We start from the raw sequence: 22,733 nt of genomic DNA on the forward strand, positions 1-22,733 counted from the left end.
AAAGGGATGGATTGAGAGGCGGAGCAAGTAATAGGAAAAGCAAAGGAAGGAGGAAAGAAGGTGAGAGGAAAGGAAGAGGGAAGGCAGTGTGAGGAGTAAGGTGGCAAGAGAGGAGGAGGGGGATGAATAGAAGAGGGAAGGAAAGGAGGAAAAGAGGGGGAAGAGAGAGGAGATGGGGGGGGGGGGGGGGGGGAAGAACCAGCCAAGATTACAACACCTGAGCCTCACGTGTCAGTTTGGCTCAGCTGGTAGCAATCTTGCACCTGAGTCAGACATTTGTGAGTTCAAGCCCCACTCCAGCACATAAATTAGGCTGACACCAGAGGGGGTAATTTTAACCCAACTTGCTGGGTGGGTAGCCCACAGGATCGGGTGGAACACCGGATTTACACCCTGCACAATATTACTTTCAATGTGGAGTAAAATCAGATGGGGTGTAAAACCAGTGTTGCACCCGGTCCAGTCAGTTTCCTGACAGGCGAATTAGGTTAAAATTGCCCCTTTGAGTTCAGTACTGAGGAACTGCTGCCTTGTCAGAAATGCTATCATTTAGATGAGGCTTGAAACTGCTTCCAGTGGTTTAGGTGGATGTTAAAAGATCCTTTGCACTTTTTAAAGAGCAGGAAGTTCTTCTGGTGCTTTGGCCAATGTTCTTCTCTCAAACATTGCCACCAGAATTAAATGAATTAATCTCATTGCTGTTTGTAGGATTCAGCTGTGCACAAAACGGTTGTTGCGTTTGGCTGCACTTCAAATGGCAATTCTGAAATGTGATAAGACATCATATAATTGCAAATTCTTTATTTCTATCCAGTGACCGTTGCTGGAAAATGCAGATATATGGACATCAGGTGAGGGCAGGTAACTGGGTTCAACAGTGAGGGCCTCCACAGCCAGACAGCAGGAAAATGGTCACCTGGGGACAGGATCAGAGAGCATCAGACGAATGATCAGCATCTCAGGAAAGGAGGGATAAGGGAAGAAAACTGAAGGGGATAGGGGGAGGGGGAGAGATATCAGTTTGCCCAAGGCACAAAAGAAAATGAACAGTAGATGAGCACAGGAAATCCAATCAATAAGAAAGAATTGAAGGACCGATGTTTGGTGCAAAGCTTTGTTTAATCACCCATCTCCAAAATGTGCAGTTTTCATTTTTAGGTCCATGCAGGCTGCAATTTAATAGCACCCAATTTGAAGATAAGCCTACACCACCATCTTGTATGTATATTTATTTATTTATTTATTTATTTATGTATATATATATATATTATTCATTAAACAATTTTATAATTTTAATAGACAAATTTAGTTTGGAGCACTTGTCACCACATTCCAACCACCTGCCCCCAATTAATTCTTCTTGTTGCCAAATTTTGCATGGTACTTCCAAATATACAATAAAAAAAGCAAACTGTTCCCAGACTTTTGCTACTTTTGATTCAGCCATTTGGAGGCTCTTAGGAAACCACAGATTTACCCTCCCTCTGAGAGTGCCACAGGCCCGCTTGTCATTTTTCACACAAACAGACCTACTGTGACATGGCATTTTAGGAATTACGGAGAACTTTGCGTAAATTGATCGATACAGTTTAGATTGAAGCTGAGCTAGGTTGGAAAATGCAGCTTAAATAGTCCAATAAAATAAACACTGCTCAATTATCGAAAAAGTCAAGCGCATCATGGCTACTCAGTCCCCATTCACACAATCAAATTTTTTCAGGACAACCAGAATCGATTTTTAAGATTATTTCTCTGCAGACTGGTGGTGATGTCAAGTTGAACTAACAATGAACTGACTCACATCCTGTACTACATTCGAGTACAGGTACAGCACTGTGACATCATGAAACGCCTATAACACAAACTTGTGAATGCTTTTGCAGCTCACGTCTGCTGCATTCACTGCAAAACAAACTATTTTTGTTTCCTCCGTTAGCACAAGCCACTCAAAACTGTGCTGAAATCACCTCTCCACCCCACCACCCCCAGCTCTTGACCAACGTTTGTCAATCCAAATTTAAACTATAGCAGAATTTTTAAACTATTTAACATCTGCCCTAAATCCTTCTTTAAATTTGAATTCAAACTGATAATGTAAATGGAGTCTGAGGAGCCAGAATACAGCACTCTATTGTTTGTACAATTTCAACAAATCCATGATCATTTAAAAAGTAGAAAAGCTGGATAGATAAAATGGAGCTTTAGTACCACCACACCCTAATGCAAAAGAAATGACTGTATTTACTAAGATGAGCTTTGCAGTTTTCCATTCCAACAACGTGAGGTACTGGTGCTATTATGTCAATATTTTCAAACCTCTTTTTAAATAGTGCATCTGCAAATGGCAAACAAATAAAGGATTAAAACGCCATCAGCTTGATCGTCCAAATAGCAAGGTGAATAATTTCTACATAATTTACTTCAATTGAACAGTTAGCCTGACTGTGAAGGGTGTGGGGAAAGAGGACGAGGGGAAGAAAAATGTGACCTAATGAAGGTCTAGAGTTCACCCTGTTCAATTCATAATACAATTGGCATGAGGATTACATGAAAAAAAATAATCAGTTAAATAAATCCATGCCTTCAGTTCACTGGCTGCAACACACACTTTTTCTCATTCTTCATAGCTGTACACCAGGTTAAAAACAACAGTATTTGATTAGAAATCAATGGCAGTTCAAGCCTTTTCATCAGCCAACACTCTGATTACCCAATAAAACAGCAATTCATTTAAAGACAAACTTGTTTTGTTGTAACTGTTATAATTCCTGGCGTCTAATTAATTTGTTTACATGTTTAGGATCGTACTCAGCCTTGATTTAAGGTCCACAAAGTTTTCAACACTGGACCCTTGAACCCAAAACAAAGATATTTACATTAGTTGACAAATCTGCATCTTCGAGTTCCCCTGCGTCAGTACGTCCTCATGGATGCTTAAATTTATATAATTAAATATATAGTGATTTGGTAAAAGGACTGATATGAGCACTAACTTTAACCTATCAATATGGAAGAGACTTGAGAATACAGTTAAATATTGTTGATGAGTACCATGACTCAAGCTTCTGTTAAGCTTGTAAACTTTGCGTTTAGACAAGTAATTTTTAAATAATTATTATTTTGAACATTTTAAATATATTTAAACCCCCTTATTTTGGTTTCTGCTGTGTTATCCCTTGCTATATCAGTCTGATTGAAGGGATGATCATGTGCCCTGCTCCTGGGTCCCTACAAATTCCAGTCTTAACTTGGCCAGCAGCAGTAAGCAATAGTGGATGAATTCTTCCCTCTCCCTATTGCGTAAAGATTAGACTCTGCTGTGTACTTCCTTTCACAAGGCCAAGATTGTAAATTTGCCATATCTGAAGAGTCTAAATACAAAACTTGTGTCCCACACATCACAGCACAATGCATTGTAAGCTCCAATTGGAGCTACCATACTGCCAATGGAACAAAATACAAGTATAAAAAAGACTAAGTCATTTAAATGAAAAAAAATTAAATACTTCACTCAAAACCCACCAGAGAGATGTTCTAAAACAGTTTTTCTAGGTCAAATGTTGCCAGCAATTAAGTAGTTTGCTCATTTTGCAACACAAAGAGAGGCCTTTTAACAATTCTGCTTCAAAAGGTTACCACCAATGCTAACTTTTGCTGAAGTGCAAGTGCGACTACAAAAGTATCTGCCTGGCGTTCGTCAAAAAGTTTTCTCTGTCCATAATGAATGTTTTTCTCAAAGGTCCGATGTGAAATGACAATTGGGCAATTTTTAAAAAACATTTGTTGTCAGTATGTGAGCACCGATGGTAAGGCTGTATTTGTTGCCCAGGTAAGTTGGTGGGGCCCACCGCTAGTTCAACACTGTCAGTCTTGCTCAGAAATGCCAAATGATGGCTGACGTGGGAAGCGAGAACATTTACATTGTTACACTTCTGAGATATAAGCCCTTATATTTACTCGCAGCCGGGAAAAAAGCCCGGGTTGGGGGGGGTGGCGGAAAAGAGAGAGATTTGCGGACACAAAACCCGGAAGTAAAGTTAGCGGGTCGGATTCTGCGATCTCAACTTGATTTTTTTCTTCCAGTTTCGCGTCTCCAAGCTGAGCAGCAGACGTGATGCGCACCCGCATGACGCGATCTGAAGTCCACTATTTAAAGGGCCAATGCAAAAATGGAATTTGGAGGAGCCAGAACGAATTTAAGCATGGATTCATAAAGAGTAGGGCCAGCATCCAGATTCACTGATGCTACCCTTGAAATACTGCTGGGTATAATGAGGAACAGGAGGGACATCATTTTCCACAGCAATGGGTGGAAGAAACCTGCTTCTGTTACCAAGGCAGCGTGGCTGGAGGTGGCTGAGGAGACAAGCAGCAGGAGCATTGTGGCCTGTTCATGGATGCAGTGCAGGAAGTGCTTTAATGACCTAACCAAGTCTGGAAAAGTGAGTACAGTTGCTGATTGATCTACATCCTATGGTGTACAACACTCCCCCTCTCACTCTGTCTTGCCAAGCATCACATCACTCCTCACACACACTTAAGTTTCAGCAGCACCCATCCTTCACTTTCTATGCACTTCCTCACCTCCCCATGTATCCATCCACTACTGCCACTCACCCCAATCCTCATGCAATGTGATGCATCTGTCTGATAGTCACCCTCACCCAATGCACTGCCTCCATCGAGTGAATATGTGATTCATCAGTCACTCACAAGTCTGTCCTTTCGCCTCTTGTAAGAGAAGAAAGCGCAAAACGCAAGGGAGATGGAGAGGACTGGAGGTGGCCCGCCACAAATAGTGCAGCTGACAGATGCAGAGGAGGACGCGATGGAGATAAGGGGCACACCTGCGTCCCTCTCAATCGAGATGGAGAGACTGGGAACTCGCAGATGCCTGGTGACAGAATATAAAACATCTTTCACACGTGATCATTTTATTTCATCAACGACTGAGCTATGAAGCCCGAGTATGGAGATTGACAAGATTGTTATTTTGCCAGGACTCATTCATGTCGCTTTCCTTTGCCTTCCAGGGCCTTCACACATACAAGATTCTCTGGAGACGCATGACAACGATTCCTCGGAGGACCTCATTCCTTCTGAGGGTGCACTATCGCAGGACATACAGGCATGTACCAGCACAAATACTTGCATTTTGGTGGGTCCTGTTGTAGTTAGTTGTGTTTTCACCTGGTGATTGACAATTCATAAGTGAGCACGAGCAGACACTGGTGGCAGGGGCAGGGGCAGCTGTGGAGAGACTGCGTCGGAGGGTGCACTCCTCTCCCAGCTTTGCTCAGCTGGACACAAATGCTGAACCTCAGGGCCCATCGTTGAGAATGAGAATGATTGAGGTACTGCTGCAACTTTACGAGGTTTTGGCAAATGTGCCACAATAGCACAGATGATGGTGGCGTCCCAGGTAATTGCAAGAATGTCTGCCATGGAGAGAGTGGTTGCCTCTGTGGAGCTTCAAGCACAGCTCTCAAGTAAGTCTATCTAGGCCATAACCACGGCCATGCAGGAGATGTCTGCCGCCTTAAACAGAATGACAGATCCTTATCTGTGGCCTTACAATGTGTCCCTAATCTTCAACAAGCTGCTCTCCAGCAGAGTGGTAGGAGTGATATGGCGTTGGTCCAGGAGAGGGATGATGGAAGTGGGAACTCCACTCAGAGCGCTCCCACGACTCACCCGTTGCCCCCCTCCCCACCTCCCCCCCCCAACCAGTACCCGACATGCTGCCTCTTCTCCTGATGGCAGAGTCTGCTCCTGCACGGGTCCAGCTGGAGCAGTCTCTGGTGAGGCCTTCACAAGCTCCAAAACTCAGAGGTCATAGGCCAAAAGCATCTCAACATTCAGGGCAGGGATCTGAGCAGGCTGCCTCTACCTCTGCTGAAGCCACAGGGGATGCACCACGTAGAAGCGGTAGCAAGCGTAGTTCAAGCAATTGTAATTCACCAAGGGTATGCACATGGGCGTTTGAAAAAGTGTTATGTTGTGAAGTTTCCTTTTTTAATATCGGCATATATATTATTGATTAGCACCACTTCCACATCTTACTCATTATTGCGTCCCAAGTGTGAAGTTGGCCTTTCATTTGCTTCATGAAGAATGTCAATACATGATGGTCAAATGAATCTATGCAGGCCGTGACCACGGCCGTGCAGTAGATGTCTGCCGCCTTAAACAGGATGACAGATACCTTATCCATGGCCTTACAACGCGTCAATGATATGCACCAAGCTGCTCTCTAACAGAATGGTGGGAGTGATGTGGCGCTGGCCCAGGAGAGGGATGATGGCGAAAGGGGACATGGAAGTGGGAATTCCACTCAAAGCGCTCCCATGCTCAGGAATGCCAAATGATAGCTGACATGGGAAATGAGACCCTCCCATGTGGGTAGTGCCTCCTGCGACCTCAGCCCCTCTGCTGCTCTCCACTCTGCTATTCTCCAGATCTATGTTGTGCACCTCTCTCTTGTGCACCTGCAGATCCCACCACGATCCCACGAGGTCACTGTCATGGATGGTGATTGTCTTCCTCTTTTGGTGTCCTTACGAATACATCTGCCCCCCCCCTCCCCCATCCTGATCTTGTCTGTTTGAAAGCTTCCAAAGTTCTGAAAAAGCTGTATGAACACAAGAACTTTCTGCCAAACGTTTACCAGAGGGAACTGAGACACCAGCTGTAATCACCGAGCTTTTATTGACATCAGGCAGTCAGAACTTCAAAGAGCCCCATGAACTGCGGCTCAATCTCGCCTCCGTTTCACAAGCCCGGGGAAACCCGCGCTGGAGACGTTAAATTCGAAGGTCTGTTAAAATCAATTTAAAAATCACCTAATTTACATCTCATAATCAGGTAAATTGCTCCGATAAGTACCCGCCCCGCACTATTTAGCAACCAGCCTCCGGCAAGCAGGTTAATCACACGCAGCCGAACGCGCCTCCATTAAACCCAGAAGTGGCCGCATTGGAGCTGGGTTGCGGTCGCGCTGCAAAAATCATTTATTTTAACTTCCCACCCGCCCCCAACTCAACTGTTCTTAGAGGTTAAAATTCCCCCCATATTGTTGGAGCAGAGTAGGAGGTTTATTGTGCATATAACCATGACATGTGACCTGAGTGTGCTTGAGGCAAACAGTGGTGCAGAAAATGGATAGTGCTCCATTCCTCTGGACCAACATCCCTCAGCTTACCAAGCAGAAAATTTGAAGGGAAAAAAAAGTAATATTTTAAAAAAATATAGCAACATAAATAGGAGCAGGAGTAGGTCACAAGGCCCCTCGAGCCTGCTCCACCATTCAAAAATTTTGGCTGATCTTTGACCTCAACTCCACTTTCCCGCCGATCCCCATATCCCATGATTCCCCTAGAGTCCAAAAATCTGTCTATCTCCGCCTTGAATATACTCACTGACTGAGCATCCACAGCCCTCTGCGGTAGAGAATTCCAAAGATTCACAACCCTCAGTGAAGAAATTCCTCCTCATCTCAGTCTTAAATGGCTCACCCCTTATCCTGGGACTATGCCCCCCTAGTTCTCGACTCTCCAGCCAGGGGAAACAACCTCTCAGCATCTACCCTGTCAAGCCCCCTCAGAATCTTATATGTTTCTATGAGTGTTTGCCTCCACTCAGTACCTTTCCATAGTGGAATTTATCTTTGGGTAGATATGGATTTATCTGTGCTCACCTCACAGTAAGTGCATGTAGAGCTAAAGAAGATGGATGTCTGTTTTCTCTGCTTTCGACAACATATCCTACATCAGAGACATGATAACAAGTGAGAATCAGGCAGAATATAGAAAGTTCGGAGGGGAAGTGAAAAAGGAAATAAGAGGGGCAAAGAGAGAGTATGAGAATAGACTGATGGCCAACATAAAAAGGAATCCAAAAGTCTTCTACAGGCATGTAGACAATAAACGGGTAGTAAGAGGAGGGGTGGGGCCGATCAGCGACCATAAAGGAGATTGACTCATGAAGGCAGAGGGGATGGCCGAGGTAACAAATGAGTACTCTGCATCTGCCTTTTCTAAAGGAAGATGCTGCCAGAGTCTCAGTAAAGGAAGATATAGTTGAGATACTGGATGGGCTAAAAATTGATAAAGAAGAGGTACTAGAAAGGCTAGCTGTACTTAAAGTAGATAAGTCACCCGGTCTGGATGGGATGCATCCTAGGTCGCTGAGGGAAGTAAGGGTGGAAATTGCAGAGGTACTGGCCATAATCTTCCAAACATACAGGGGTGGTGCCAGAGGACTAGAGAATTGCAAATGTTACACTCTTGTTCAAAAAAGGGTGTAAGGATAACCCAGCAACTACAGGCCAGTCAGTTTAACCTCAGTGATGGGGAAACTTTTAGAAACGATAATCCGGGACAGAATTAACAGTCACTTGGACGAGTGTGAATTGATTAGGGAAAGCCAGCACGGATTTGTTAAAGACAAATGGTGTTTAACTAACCTGATAGAGTTTTTTGATGAGGTAACAGAAAGGGTAAATGAGGGCAATGCAGTTGATGTGGTGTATATGGACTTTCAAAATGCATTTGATAAAGTGTCGCATGGTAGGCTTAACATCAAGATTGCGGCCCATGGAATAAAAGGGGCAGTTGCAACATGGATACAGAACTGGCTAAGTGACAGGAGTAGTGGTGAACGGTTGTTTTTCGGACTGGAGGGGAGGTATACAGTGGTGTTCCCCAGGGGTCAGTGCTGGGACCACTGCTTTTCTTGATATATATTAATGACTTGGACTTGGGTGTACAGGGCACAATTTCAAAATTTGCAGATGACACAAAACTTGGAAGGGTAGTAAACAGTGAGGAGGAAAGTGATAGACTTCAAGAGGATATAGACAGGCTGGTGGCATGGATGCGTGGCAGATGAAATTTAATGCAGAAAAATATGGAGTGACACATTTCGGTAGGAAGAACGAGGAGAGGCAATATAAACTAGAGGGCACAATTGTAAAAGAGATACAGGAACAGAGGGATCTGGGGATATATGTGCACAAATCGTTAAAGGTGGCAGGGCAGGTTGAGAAAGCAGTTAAAAAAGCATATGGGATCCTGGGCTTTATAAATAGAGGCATAGAGTACAAAAGTATGGAAATCATGATGAACCTTTATAAAACACTGGTTTGGCCACAACTGGAGTATTGTGTCCAGTTCTGGGCACCGCACTTTAGGAAAGATGTGAAGGCCTTGGAGAGGGTGCAGAAGAGATTTACTAGAATGATTCCAGGGATGAGGGACTTTAGTTACATGGATAGAGTGGAGAAGTTGGGGTTGTTCTCTTTGGAACAGAAAAGGTTGCAAGGAGATTTGACGGAGGTATTCAAAATCATGAAGGGTCTAGACAGAGTAGATAGAGAGAAACTGTTCCCATTGGCAGAAGGGTCAAGAACCAGAGGATATAGATTTAAGGTGATTGGCAAAAGAACCAAAGGTGACAGGAGGAAAAACCTTTTTACACAGCGAGCGGTTAGGATCTGGAATGCACTGCCCAAGGGGGTAGTGGAGGCAGACTCAATCATGGCCTTCAAAAGGGAACTGGGTAAGTCCTTACATGGAAAAAAATTTGCAGGGCTACGGGGATAGGGCGGGGGAGTGGGACGAGGTGGATTGCTCTTGCATAGAGCCGGCACAGACTCGATGGGCCGAATGGCCCCCTTCCATGCTGTAACCTTTCTATGATTCTATGATCATGTTCCATCTGAGAACTGATCATATGCAGACATGCTTACACACAAATGTCTTTTTGATCCAGATACTCTTGTGTTTAAGTGAAATCGAAACTGACAAAGGCCAACTGAAAAATAAAAATTAAGTAGAATATAGTTCAAAGATTGGACATCTCATGGCACCCTTACCTGCTGCAGCTATGGTAGTACACTTCTGATACATTGACGTACGGAGCGTTGGCGTTCTAACATTCAAAGTTCGGATTTTGTCAACTCGGGTGTCAAATACTCTTAAGATTTGGTCTTTGTCATCTTCATCATGGCACATTATCTTATTGTCAATGAACGAAGCAAACATTTGCGTTTCAAGGAATCTGGACAGGAATGGCAGGTAAGGCTCAGGCTGGTCTGAAAGGAAAGAGGCCTGTGGAAAAAGAATACACCAAGAACGATTCAACAACGTACAGCCAATTAGGGATGAAAGAAAATGTTTATCCTTCAAGTGATGACGGCCTGATTATTAATTGTATCCATGTGATTTATATCAATTAGTGATAATTGTATTCAGGTGGTGGGTATCAATTGCAGACTCTCTTGTATCCATTTATAGGAGAGCGCTTATCTGGGGGGTGGCCGATATATAAGGGGGATCTCTGAATAAAGGCTTGGAAGCAACTGAAGACCAGGCTCTAGTATTCTATCCTTCACCCCCCGGCTATCCGACTTTTTATACTGATGATCTAAACTTTGTCGGGAGTTGCCACGCTATAATATGTCCATGCACAGTCTGTATGCTTAAAGGGGTTACCTCATTGTTGTGAGTAGCATTCGTTCCTGGAATACTACAACAAAATCACCATTTTGGGCACTGTTAGCTGCTGTAACTGGAACTTTTTCCCAGCAGTTTTAATGATAACCTAGTCGATCTCCCTTAGTGTTGCACACAGGGAGTCAAGGTAAAGTGCAGTATTCAGGTCAAGCAGGGTCAGCGTGCAGGGGAATAATTGGGGAGGGGGGGGTGGTGGGAAAGAGGAGAGCCAAAATGAAAAGTAGGTCAGTGGGAGGAGTGGGATGCAGATCAGGTGTCTTAGCAGGGATGGGAACTTGGCCACGATATGTGGCAACAGCAGGAGTACGCCACAGGCCAGTGAAGAAAGGAAGGAGACAGAAGCATCACAAGGGGTAGATTGAGCCTTGGTTTAATGTCTCATCCAAAAGACAGGACCTCCAATAGTGTAGCACTCAATCAGTACCACACTGAGGCGTCAACCTTGATTATGTGAAGTTGCTGAAGTAGGGCTTGAACCCACAACCTTCTGACTCAGAGGGGGGAGTGCTACCCCTGAGCCAAGGCTGCTATTCTATAATTGGTGAAGTTTCTTTTTTAACCTCTACATAAAATAACACCTACTGTGTGGAACAGGCAAGTTGTGACATCCTTAGCATTGAAAACTCATCACAGTGCCAGCTACAGGTATAACTGGTACCATAGGCACTATAAGGGAGCATTATATGAAAGTTTTTGATGAAATGTGCACTTCATGTACTGAATTTAATATATAATAAATGTATTTGGCTGATAAGGTGGTTAACAGACACTTAAAAGGTACTTCACTGACTGTTAAATATGCTACATAAATGCAAGTTCTTCCTTTTACAATAAATTTTCCTTTCAGGCCTCCAATCAGGCACGAGTTGGGTGACATGCAATGAGCACCCCTCCAGGCCCCTCCTACCATTAATATGCTGACATGTTATCACTTTCCAGGCACAGCTTCATTTACCTCATGTGGGAGAGCTTCTAACTGGGGAGGGCCTGGCAATACTGCACCAGGGAGAGGCAGGGAAGAACTGCTTACAATTGACAATGGATAAAATTAAAGGCACTGTGTATATTTCAGTCTTTGCAAGGGCTGTTTGGGTGACAAAAACAGCTCAAAAACACAGTGGTTGGTACAATAAATGTGGGGGAAGGAAACTAGGTCTTTGGCCATGGATAGAGCCGTGCGACACTGAAGACCCCCCTGTTTGAAGATTGGTGAAGAACTGCTGCATGAGTGAGGAGGGCAGCTCAATTTCTCACCACGGCATCTTCTCCATGACTGCAACATGCTTGAAAGGAGGCACAGCTGACCATTACTGCTACTGGCAGTGGCGCTCCATGGTGAATGCTAGCTGTAGGTATTCTTGCAGTAGATGGCACAGCTGTCAGTGCTTTCCTGGTGATTCAGAGCATTTACAGGTAGAGTTCCTCTGATAAATCCAGGTAGGTGTGCCTCTACCTGTAAACACAGATGTGAGGGTACTACTGCTGTAGTCGTACCTGGTTGGCAACCTTCCACTTCTTCCAAAAAGCATAAGTAATATTGCAGATGTTTAAAAAAATGGGTGTGTCAAAACAGCTGGCACAAAGCAACTGAGTGTTGATAAATGGGTGGGGCGGTGGGGTGGGGGGAGTACACGTTAACAAAAAAAAAGCTTAAAAGATACAAAAAAAAAATCTTTTTACAAGTCTTATTTAAAGGTTCCTGCCATGGAATTATTTGTCAACATGAGACACCGCCTTCAGAAGAAGAGGCAAAAGGACCGGAAAAACAGGAGGACAATTGGAAGATAAAGAAAATCTGAAAAAGATTCAACACCAAGACATCTTCAATAACCACACACTTGTATGTATTCCTTCAAGCTCCACTTAGAGATATTTAACAAGCAGCAAACAATGTATCTTTAGTGTTTAACTCACTTTATCAAAGTTCTGCATCTGTTCCCGGTTGCTGAACCAGGATTCCTTGTCCTGATTTGGCTGAATTACAAACACCTCATAATCTGCAAACATCTGAGTAAAGCGATTGGCAAAGATTTCCCTGATCTGGATGTTAAGCCGATGAATCTTCAGTTCTTCCTCATAACAATGAACCTTTAAATCTTTGTTACTGCCAGTGTCCTCCCTCACTTCGGACTGCAACAACAAAGCAGGCAACAGGTCAATCGTTCTCTACAGTTTACCGCACTGTGAGGGATGGGGGGGGGGGGTCCCTCAAGCTGCATCGGCCCCACTGCTCAAGATATTGAGCTCTTGAACCTGATTATACATTTGCTGAAAGATTGCTGTTCATTTAAAGAACACACTGTAGAATTTCTGATTCTTCAGAACATTATGTATGATTTACAACCATATTACATCTGGTGGAAAAAAAAGGCTCCCAATGAGGCCAAACATTCAACCTGGATTAAACCTTTAGCCAAAGTCTATTTCATAACAGTGATCAGGGCATCACACAACTATCCAAACCAATGTAGAACAAAGTTATCTACATATTGTTGCGATCACATTAAGCAATAACTTGTATCCAAAAAAAGAGCTCATGACTTTTACATAGAACTACATAGAATTCATAGCACATAAACAGGCCATTCAGTCCAACTGGTCTGTGCCGGTGTTTATGGTCCACACGAGCCTTCTCCCACCCTACTTCATCTAACCCGATCAGTTTATCCTTCTAATACAAAAAAAGGAGTATTCTATCCACTTTGAACTTAGTAAAATAAGCAATAACAGGACTAAATCAAGTTAACAGGGAAGGAATGAGATGAAACATGATCCAGACTATTTTATGAAATAACAGCAGCTGAAAAATCCATTTTATTCAATCCAAGACTGTTGCATTAAAGCTCCTGTGAAGTATAGTCAGAACGAAGAATTAATTCTAACATGATAGCAAATCTGTACCACAGAAGAAGCCACGCGGAGTCTAATGCTTTGCAATCAATTAGCAAGTGCAGTGGGCTAGAATTAAGAAAAGCATATTCATAATGGTAACTGGTAGTCTTCCAGCGCAATAGGAGTTCAACCCCTTCATGTCCAAACACCTGCACTGAATACAATTTACAGCCCCTGATTGTGATGAATTTTCTTATTGATTAGATGGCAGGATAAAATATGTACCTGTAAGAAAACAACAAGAACTTTTTGATAAATTACCGAGTAGTTAAACTTGAGCCCTGATAAAAGATTTGGAATGGAGAGGGCACATACAAATAAAATGAAATTGCTAAGTTTTAAAAGCAAAAATTCATAGGCTCAAAAATCGATCTGAACAATGGCTTGCTCATAGAATTAGACACTTCCATTAAAGTGAAAGTCCAGACTCCAAATTCCACATCCTAACTGCTTTTTTGTTCTCCAAAATCTTTGTCTCTCTCTTCTCCCCCCTCCCCCCATGATCCCAAAGGGGCCAGCTTATTCCAAGAGACAGCTTCATGGGCACCAATCATCCTCTGGTGCCTCACTCATCAGCAGTGGCTGGTTCAACTGTGTGAGGGGGAAGGAAGGAATCAAGGCCAAGCTGACTTCTGTCTTCAGAAATGCACGCACACTTTTAAGAGGGGTCACTGAACAGCAATAAAGAGCAGAAACTGTTAATTTTCCTCTCCCTAACCAAAGGACACTAAGGTCAACTATAGCACTCCCACTATTGCCCCAGCCATGATCCACTGACGCAGCACACACTGGGGTCGTGCCTGTGGTCGTAGTGGTCTGTATGACTTTACTTCTACACTAAGCAGCACATGTTCCAACTGAGACAATGGAGGAAAACAAACTTTGGAAAAGGGACTTTCCCAGTAGACTTTTGCCATCCAGATGATGACATTAGAAAGTTACCTATAGGCTAAAATTTGAGAAAAAAGGGCACTAATAATGGTCTTTTATTTTATTCGTTCATGTGATGTGGGCGTTGCAGGCAAGGCCAGCATTTATTGCCCATCCCTAATTGCTCCTGAAAAGGTGGTGGTGAGCCGCCGCCTTGAACTGCTGCAGTCCGTGTGGTGAAGGTTCTCCCACAGTGCTGTTAGGTAGGGAGTTCCAGGATTTTGACCCAGCCATGAACAAACGGCGATATATTTCCAAGTCGGGATGGTGTGTGACTTGGAGGAGAACGTGCAGGTGGTGTTGTTCCCATGTGCCTGCTGCTCTTGTCCTTCTAGGTGGTAGAGGTCGCAGATTTGGGAGGTGCTGTTGAAGAAGCCTTGGCGAGTTGCTGCAGTGCATCCTGTGGATGGTACACACTGCAGCCACAGTGCGCCGGTGGTGAAGGGAGTGAATGTTTACGGTGGTGGTTGGGGTGCCAATCAAGCGGGCTGCTTTGTCCTGGATGGTGTCGAGCTTCTTGAGTGTTGTTGGAGCTGCACTCATCCAGGCAAGTGGAGAGTATTCCATCACACTCCTGACTTGTGCCTTGTAGATGGAGGAAAGGCTTTGGGGAATCAGGAGGTGAGTCACTCGCTACAGAATACCCAGCCTCTGACTTGCTCTTGTAGACACAGTATTTATGTGGCTGGTCCAATTAAGATTCTGGTCAACGGTGATCCCCAGGCTGTTGATGGTGGGGGATTCGGCGAAGATAATGCCGTTGAATTTCAAGGGAAGGTGGTTAGACTCTCTCTTGTTGGAGATGGTCATTGCCTGGCACTTGTCTGGCGCGAATGTTACTTGCCACTTATCAGCCCAAGCCTGGATGTCATCCAGGTCTTGCTGCATGCGGGCTCAGACTGCTTCATTATCTGAGGGGTTGCAAATGGAACTGAACACTGTGCAATCATCAGCGAACATCCCCATTTCTGACCATATGATGGAGGGAAGGCCATTGATAAAGCAGCTGAAGATGGTTGGGCCAAGGACACTGCCCTGAGGAAGTCCTGCAGCAATGTCCTGGGGCTGAGTTGATTGGCCTCCAACAACCATTACCATCTTCCTTTGTGCTAGGTATGACTCCAGCCACTGGAGAGTTTTCCCCCGATTCCCAGTGACTTCAATTTTACTAGGGCTCCTTGGTGCCATACTCAGTCAAATGCTGCCTTGATGTCAAGGGCAGTCACTTTCACCTCACCTCTGGAATTCAGCTCTTTTGTCCATGTTTGGAACAAGGCTGGAATGAGGTCTGGAGCCGAGTGGTCCTGGCGGAACCCAAACTGAGCATCGGTGAACAGGTTATTGGTGAATAAGTGCTGCTTGATAGCACTTTCGACGACACCATCCATCACTTTGCTGATGATTGAGAGTAGACTGATGGGGCGGTGATTGGCCGGATTGGATTTGTCCTGCTTTTGTGGACAGGACATACCTGGGCAATTTTCCACATTGTCGGGTAGATGCCAGTGTCGTAGCTGTACTGGAACAGTTTGGCTAGAGGCGCGGCTAGTTCTGGAGCACAAGTCTTTAGCACTACAGCCGGGATGTTGTCCGGGCCCATAGCCTTTGCTGTATCCAGTGCACTCAGCTGTTTCTTGATATCACATGGAGTGAATCGAATTGGCTGAAGACTGGCTTCTGTGATGGTGGGGATATTGGGAGGAGGCAGAGATGGATCATCCATTCGGCACTTGTGGCTGAAGATGGTTGCAAACGCTTCAGCCTCGTCTTTTTCACTCACGTGCTGGACTCCGCCACGATTGAGGATGGGGATGTTCACGGAGCCTCCTCCTCCCGTTAGTTGTTTAATTGTCCACCACCATTCACGACTGGATGTGGCAGGACAGCAGAGCTTTGATCTGATCCGTTGGTTGTGGAATCACTTAGCTCTGTCTATAGCATGGCAGGATTTGAACTCATGACTCTGGGTTATTAGTCCAGTAACATAACCACTATGCTACTGTACGTATGTTAAAAAATGTACAGCAATATTTTGGGGGCACAAAAAGTTTAGGCATTGACTAAAGTGAAAGGAGCTAGTTAATAGCAATTCTGTTCTATCAAGAAATATACCTTACTATTATGAGACAGAATTTCTTCATTTGCTGTCAAAAAGCTTTTCATGAACTCTCTAAAGCAGTTATTTGCCAATAATTGCCCATCTCCTTATACCAAAACAAGAGTTCCTCAAGAAAGCATGCTTCATCCAAACTCTCTCATCTTCCTCAGTCGCCACCAGTATCCTGGTGATACTGTTCTGTTCGCTGATGTCTTGGGGTGGGAGTCTTGCATTTATATGTTAAACCATCTGATTTAAGTTTTATTTTATTTTCCTACATTTGGGTTAAAAAACATCAATTGAAATCAGTTGTAAGTAAATCTGTTTTTTTTTAGTTTTCATTAGCAACACAATTTTGGAAGGAAATTAAACATTTAAATAATAAACACAATTGTCTTCACAAAGTATAATGCTAAAAGGATGTGGTATGGACCATTAGCAGCATCATCAATGCCTCCTCTCCCATTACACTTCATTCAGCTACTTGTTTGTGACTGGAAGTGCACGCTATATTGATGCTAACTGTTGATACAAAGAAGACCGAGTACCGATAAATAGAAAGTGGCTGTGTTCATCACAGTAGAACTGCAGTATGCTGCCACTGACTGTTAATGTCCTTTTTAAAATCAGGTTCAACCAAACTTTGGAATTCATCATGAGGGAGAAGAGAAATAGATTCATCGGCTTTAACAATAACTTCAGAAGGTTAAATATCAGGTGTTTGGAGCCTGTAATTTCCACTCATCTTACAACAAAACAGAAGAGTTTTGGGCAACAGGAAGATCATATAATCAAAACAATAGGCACAAGATTACTTCACATTATTTTTTGTCTCAAATTGTTTCAAACACAAATGTAAAATTCCACACAAAATGTGAGTGTTTGTATAGAAAACAGACACAGACCAGTGCAAAAACAGTCTTTGCAAAAAGCAGTTCAAGGGGAACAAAAGGTTCAGTACAGACCAACATGTGGGCTAAGAGTACAAAAGAGCTCCACATCTCCAAGGTTTGGGATCGGAGGAGTGTGGGGGGGGGGGGGAAGAGGGAGGCAGGTGGAAAGAGAGTGCACAATTTAGCAGCACAATGGAGAAAAGAAAATGGATTAATAATTGGAATACAAGTGTAGAGAAAGTGGATGAAAGAGGGCTCCAACTAGAAGGTGATAAACCCATTGTATGTACCACTTTCTGCAAAATTCTAAATTTATTACAAATAAGTAAACCTCCTATTTAAAACAACTTAAAAATACTGTGCGCTTACACACAACAGTGCAATGATTTTTCCACAAACTGTTTTGTGTCATCTGCAAATTACAAATTCTTTCTATCTAGTGTAATGAGATGACCTGAAGCAGGACATACACCTGAAAAAAAAACTATTAGTTACTGCATATATCAAAATCCTTCTCAAGGTCTGGAGGCTCACAACTAAACAGCAGAACAAACGTGCCCTCATGAAGTGTTAAGTTTTGATGAGCAATTAAAAAAAATCTGTCTTCTCCCTCCAGTCGATGTGTGTAATCACTCTTAAATGTCATGATTTGAGTAAATTACCAAATTAAAGCTTCCAAGGTAACTACAGAAGAAATAAATTTAACGGTGGTCAATACTGCTGGCAAAACAACCTGGTGATAAATTTAAAGATTAATTTCCCCAACCTCCTTTACAATAAAAGATAAGATAAATCATTGATTTTTTTTCCCAGTTATCTAGCCCACCGTAATTGGCTAGCTGCAGTTTGAGGCCAGAATATATTAAAGCTGCATGGTCTGTTAGGTTAAAATCAACTAAATCTCAGTCTATATAGATAAATAAACAAATCAAGTTGTACCTTACATCATTTTCTTGAAAGACTATAAATAAAAAAAATAGAATTTTTACAAAATATTGAGGTGATTTTCACATGAACAAGTATGGTAGAATCGCTATAGTGGAAATTAATTGACCAAGCTTTGATTTTGAAATTTTCATGTTCGCCTTTATTTTTTTCTTCAAAGAACAGTTTTGGGGATTTTATTAATGACTCCATTTAATTTTGTCCAATTTCATGATGGAGTCCAGATCTCAACAACATCAATCATATGCTTTTAACTTTGACATGCCTTAATTTTTTCTTTTATAAACACTGGTTTGGAGGATCACAGTTAAAGCCACATCCTGCTCAAAACCAAACTTTTTTAGCCAAGAAGTTAATCTACAGACCTTAAACCCTATAAGGGCCACAGCTGCACTTCTGTACCAAAATCCCCAAATGTATCAAGATTCAAGGTCTTATGAGTTCTAAGAACAGCTTCCATAAAGTTTGCCTATTTATTGAATTCTATTTTATAGCCCTAACCACGAGAATTTTTCACATCAGGATTTATAGCCTGAGTCATGGTCTGATAGAGCGTATTTTTATTCCATCCACTGATGGGAGGATAATCTCATGACAGCCCATGCTACATTCCAATAGGCTGGCATGCAGTGGCAACAGTTCTCTGTTCAATCCCTGGGTCTCACTATTGGTTACATCGATAATGGGCAGTAAAGACATACTCAAGAACGTATCACAAGTTACACACCATACTGACTTAGAATCATAGACTTGGAAATATATCGCCGTTCCTTCACCGTCGCTGGGTCAAAATCCTGGAACTCCCTACCTAACAGCACTGTGGGAGAACCTTCACCACACGGACTGCAGCGGTTCAAGAAGGCAGCCCACCACCACCACCTTCTCAAGGGTAATTAGGGAATGGGCAATAATTGCTGGCCTTGTCAGCGATGCCCACATCCCATGAATGAATTTAAAAAAATATTGGATACAAGGTTGATGATGCCAAGCCAGGGTAGAATATCTTGCATAATACCCAAAAACAACAGTCTGATAATCTGTTGAGACAACCATCACAGATGGTAGGCTTGGTACAATAATACATATATCATACTAGACAGACAGTCTCCAGATACAAAACCAACAATCCTATTAACTTTTTAAATGCCTATTTACATATTACGACTTTGGAGAAGAAACTCAAAGATATTCTGCACCTCTGGAGAAAACAGACAAATTAATGTTTCAGGTATGGAGCCTTCAATCTAACAAAGGGTCCACGCGTGAAATGTTAACTCATCTGCTCTCTCCGCAGATGCTGATTGACCTGCTGAGTGTTTTTTTTTAAAAGCAATATCTGTTTTTTATTTCAGATTTCCAGCATCTGCAACATTTTACTTTTTGTTCAAAGACTTATTTATAAAAATTTACATTATTTGAGCCAGTGAATTGTGTATTTCAAATGGCCAACCTGTGCACAGTCAGAGCAGCGATCAAAAATATTGAACTTACTACAATGCTCGCCAGCTGCAAAATTAAATTTTCAAATTTGAAATCCAACAGATGTTAGATCTGTTGCAATCACATTAAGTCAGAGTAAAGTTTTCATGGCTTGTGGAGGACATCAAAGCTAATCATCCACCAACATCAAATACGCAAGTTGATTTGATTAAAAAAGCTACAAATTATAGCGAACACTAGGTTTCTTCAATACACCATTTCATACTCACAAACAGCAGCCAAATGGGTAGGGGCAGGGAGAAAAAATAAAAATCTTAAAGTTGGGTGATCTGACTTGTTTGTAACTACAAATTTCATGACATTGATTGACTTGAACTAAATAGTACATCCCAAAAAGCAGAGCGCTCACTAGTATAGACACTGGTGGGATCCATAAATTTGTATGGCAAAAAAAAACTTCAAACAAAAATGTATGCCTATTGCCACCACACCTTTTTCTCAATGGCTTTAATGAAATTCTCTTCTGACAGTAATTTTTTTTTAAAAAGACATATGTGAATCCTCTCTTCCCCCATCTCTCAAAATCGTTTTCCACTCTGATTGTCGGTTAAGGGGGGAATTAAAAATAGTTTTCAAGTTGAAGAAAAAAGAACTGACGCATTTACCTATCAAAGATTTATTATTATATTTTTCAGATGAATGTATCAGAAGATGAGGTATTTTAGCAATTCAAAGGGTTGTAGAAGTTTGGAACTCTCTTCCGTAAACGGCAATTGATACTAGCTCAATTGCTAAATTTAAATCTGAGATAGATAGCTTTTTGGCAACCAAAGGTATTAAGGGATATGGGCCAAAGGCAGGTATATGGAGTTAGATCACAGATCAGCCATGATCTTATCAAATGGCGGAGCAGGCACGAGGGGCTGAATGGCCTAATCCTGTTCCTATGGAGCATTTTTAATGCCTCCCCCGGAACTACAATGATCTTCACAGTCATCATTCGGAGACAATCTCAAATTGTGCCATATAACCCTAAATAAATTAAAAACTAACCTTCTCTAAACTGACACCAGTCCTTTTGGCAAGGGCCTGCAACCTTGCCATGGTCGCATTTTCCTTTAGCAATTCATATGTGTTCAGCGCTGATCCGGCTACGTTTCCATTCTTTTTATCGCTCCCTTTAAAATTCTTCAGCTTAGAGGCACTTTCACTGCAGTGCAGGTTCCCTTCAGGTGGAATCTCAAATGCCATTAGGATCTCAGAGATTTCTTGAATGAATTCCAGTTTATTTGGAAACTGTGGCAAGTCTTCTGGCAGTTCAATAAAATGGTTGTCTATGTCCACAAAGCAGAGATTTGCCTGAAAAAATTAAACATATATTTAGAAAGATTTAATGTTGCCCTTCTGTCAGAAATGCAAACATTTATAATGCTACTCGCATTATGCAACAAAAATCTACCATCAGTCCCTCACCCAGTGTAGAAAAAGGAACAGATCAGTAAGGTCTTATGGTTGGTTTCTCGACTGTGTTGAGTTAGTCAGCAATGGACCTCTAGCTCAAATCAGCCAGAATTTCCATTTCTTTCATGACCCAGCAACCCTGCTGGAAGCATACATATGAGAATGTTGGATAAGAACAGGATCAGGTTCAGATAGAATTATATGGTCAGCCAAAATATTCATCATTCAGGCTCATATGAAAAATGGCAAGTTAAGTAAACTACAACTCTACACTAACATGCCTCATTACCTTAATGAGGAGGAATAAAGGGAGAAAACTGGATTAGGAATAAAGAAAATTTCACGTCAATGTTTAACAGCTCTAGCAGCCACCATGATCCAAAGATTGTGAATCACAGCTGTATTGGGCACTTCAACCTACTTGACCATATTTGCTACATTTTATTTGTTTTTCAGCTAGTGCACCATCTGGGAAAGAGAGGAAACTAGAAGGAGTTGCATCCTACATTTCCATAGCCTACAACCGCAGACCTATGAATGACATCTGCTGAAAAATAGTAGACCATCCAAACATAATGGGACCAAAAGTCCATAATCTTCCTCTGCCGCTTTAACAATGGCAAAGAGACTTCTTTGGCATCACAGTTACGTGCCTAACCCCATTGGGTCCCCAGGATCTACTGAAAACTGTCAACTACAGAATACAAGTACAGTTACTCTTGTATTTAAGTAGCAAGTGTAACTTTCTGAATAAGCCAATTACTTTTTCACTTTACAAAAGCAAAAATCAATTCTTAACCCCCACCCCTACAAAAAAAAGACATATTTGTTTCCTAGTACAGAAAAGGATGCAACAAGGTGTTAGCTACTAAAACATTTTTGCCTGGGCCAAACACAATGCCATTGCACCCTGAACCCTGATCAAAAATGTCTGGCACTCAAGTAGTGTTTCTTTCAGTACAAATTTCTGCTATTTTCCCACAGTTGTTTGAACATTCCTATCCATGTGTACAAACATTCTCACATTTTCCTTCTTCTTGCTGCATGAATTGAAACACCAAACAATCTTTCTTTGTAATAACATCTAAGCTTATGCAGAGAACAGCAGCTATTATAAATTCCTCAAAAGATAGGTGACTATTCTCCTGGAATTACCACGACCGAAATCTTAATATGGTGAAGAGCTTCATGCCAAACAAAGAAACGCCATTCTGAACAACTGCCAACAGTCTAACTTTCCTTCCATATGTGCCACTTGGCACAGGAGCTATTGCTGGAATTTAAACAAGTTTTCAGAAGTGAGTGAAAATCCATTTGCTGCTTCAAATTCATCGAGCATTTTCCTGCCAATTTCATTGTTTGCAGGTGTCTGAAGTTATTCTCGTGCATTTCCCCAACCCCCAGCACTCTGTAATTAACAAAAACCTGTTGAAGTAACAAACTAAACTCTTATTCAGTAAGAATAAAGCATTCGTACTTCTGACACAAATAAATAATTCGTAAAATACATTTAACCTGAATTCAGTCCCTAGTTAATTCTCCTCGAAGGTTACACAAAAT

The 22,733-nt window shown here is 42.3% G+C and overlaps 1 protein-coding gene across 6 annotated transcripts in view; it reads right to left on the minus strand.

Moving 5' to 3' along the window:
* LOC137327957 (DENN domain-containing protein 5A-like) overlaps window positions 1-22,733 on the minus strand; it is a 221,825-nt gene that overhangs the window by 76,550 nt on the left and 122,542 nt on the right. For 3 of the 6 annotated variants that reach the window (XM_067993964.1, XM_067993963.1, XM_067993967.1), the window contains 3 exons: window positions 20,766-21,071; window positions 12,429-12,644; window positions 9,875-10,109 (listed from right to left, as the gene is read on the minus strand). In XM_067993964.1, the coding sequence (XP_067850065.1) occupies window positions 9,875-10,109; window positions 12,429-12,644; window positions 20,766-21,071 (757 nt within the window). Of the gene's footprint in view, window positions 1-2,245; window positions 2,336-9,874; window positions 10,110-12,428; window positions 12,645-20,765; window positions 21,072-22,733 lie in introns of all 6 variants that reach the window. The other 3 variants (XM_067993962.1, XM_067993961.1, XM_067993966.1) reach the window with 2 other exon arrangements.

The sequence above is a fragment of the Heptranchias perlo genome, chromosome 12 (genome assembly GCF_035084215.1).
Source record: "Heptranchias perlo isolate sHepPer1 chromosome 12, sHepPer1.hap1, whole genome shotgun sequence".
Lineage (NCBI taxonomy): Eukaryota > Metazoa > Chordata > Chondrichthyes > Hexanchiformes > Hexanchidae > Heptranchias > Heptranchias perlo.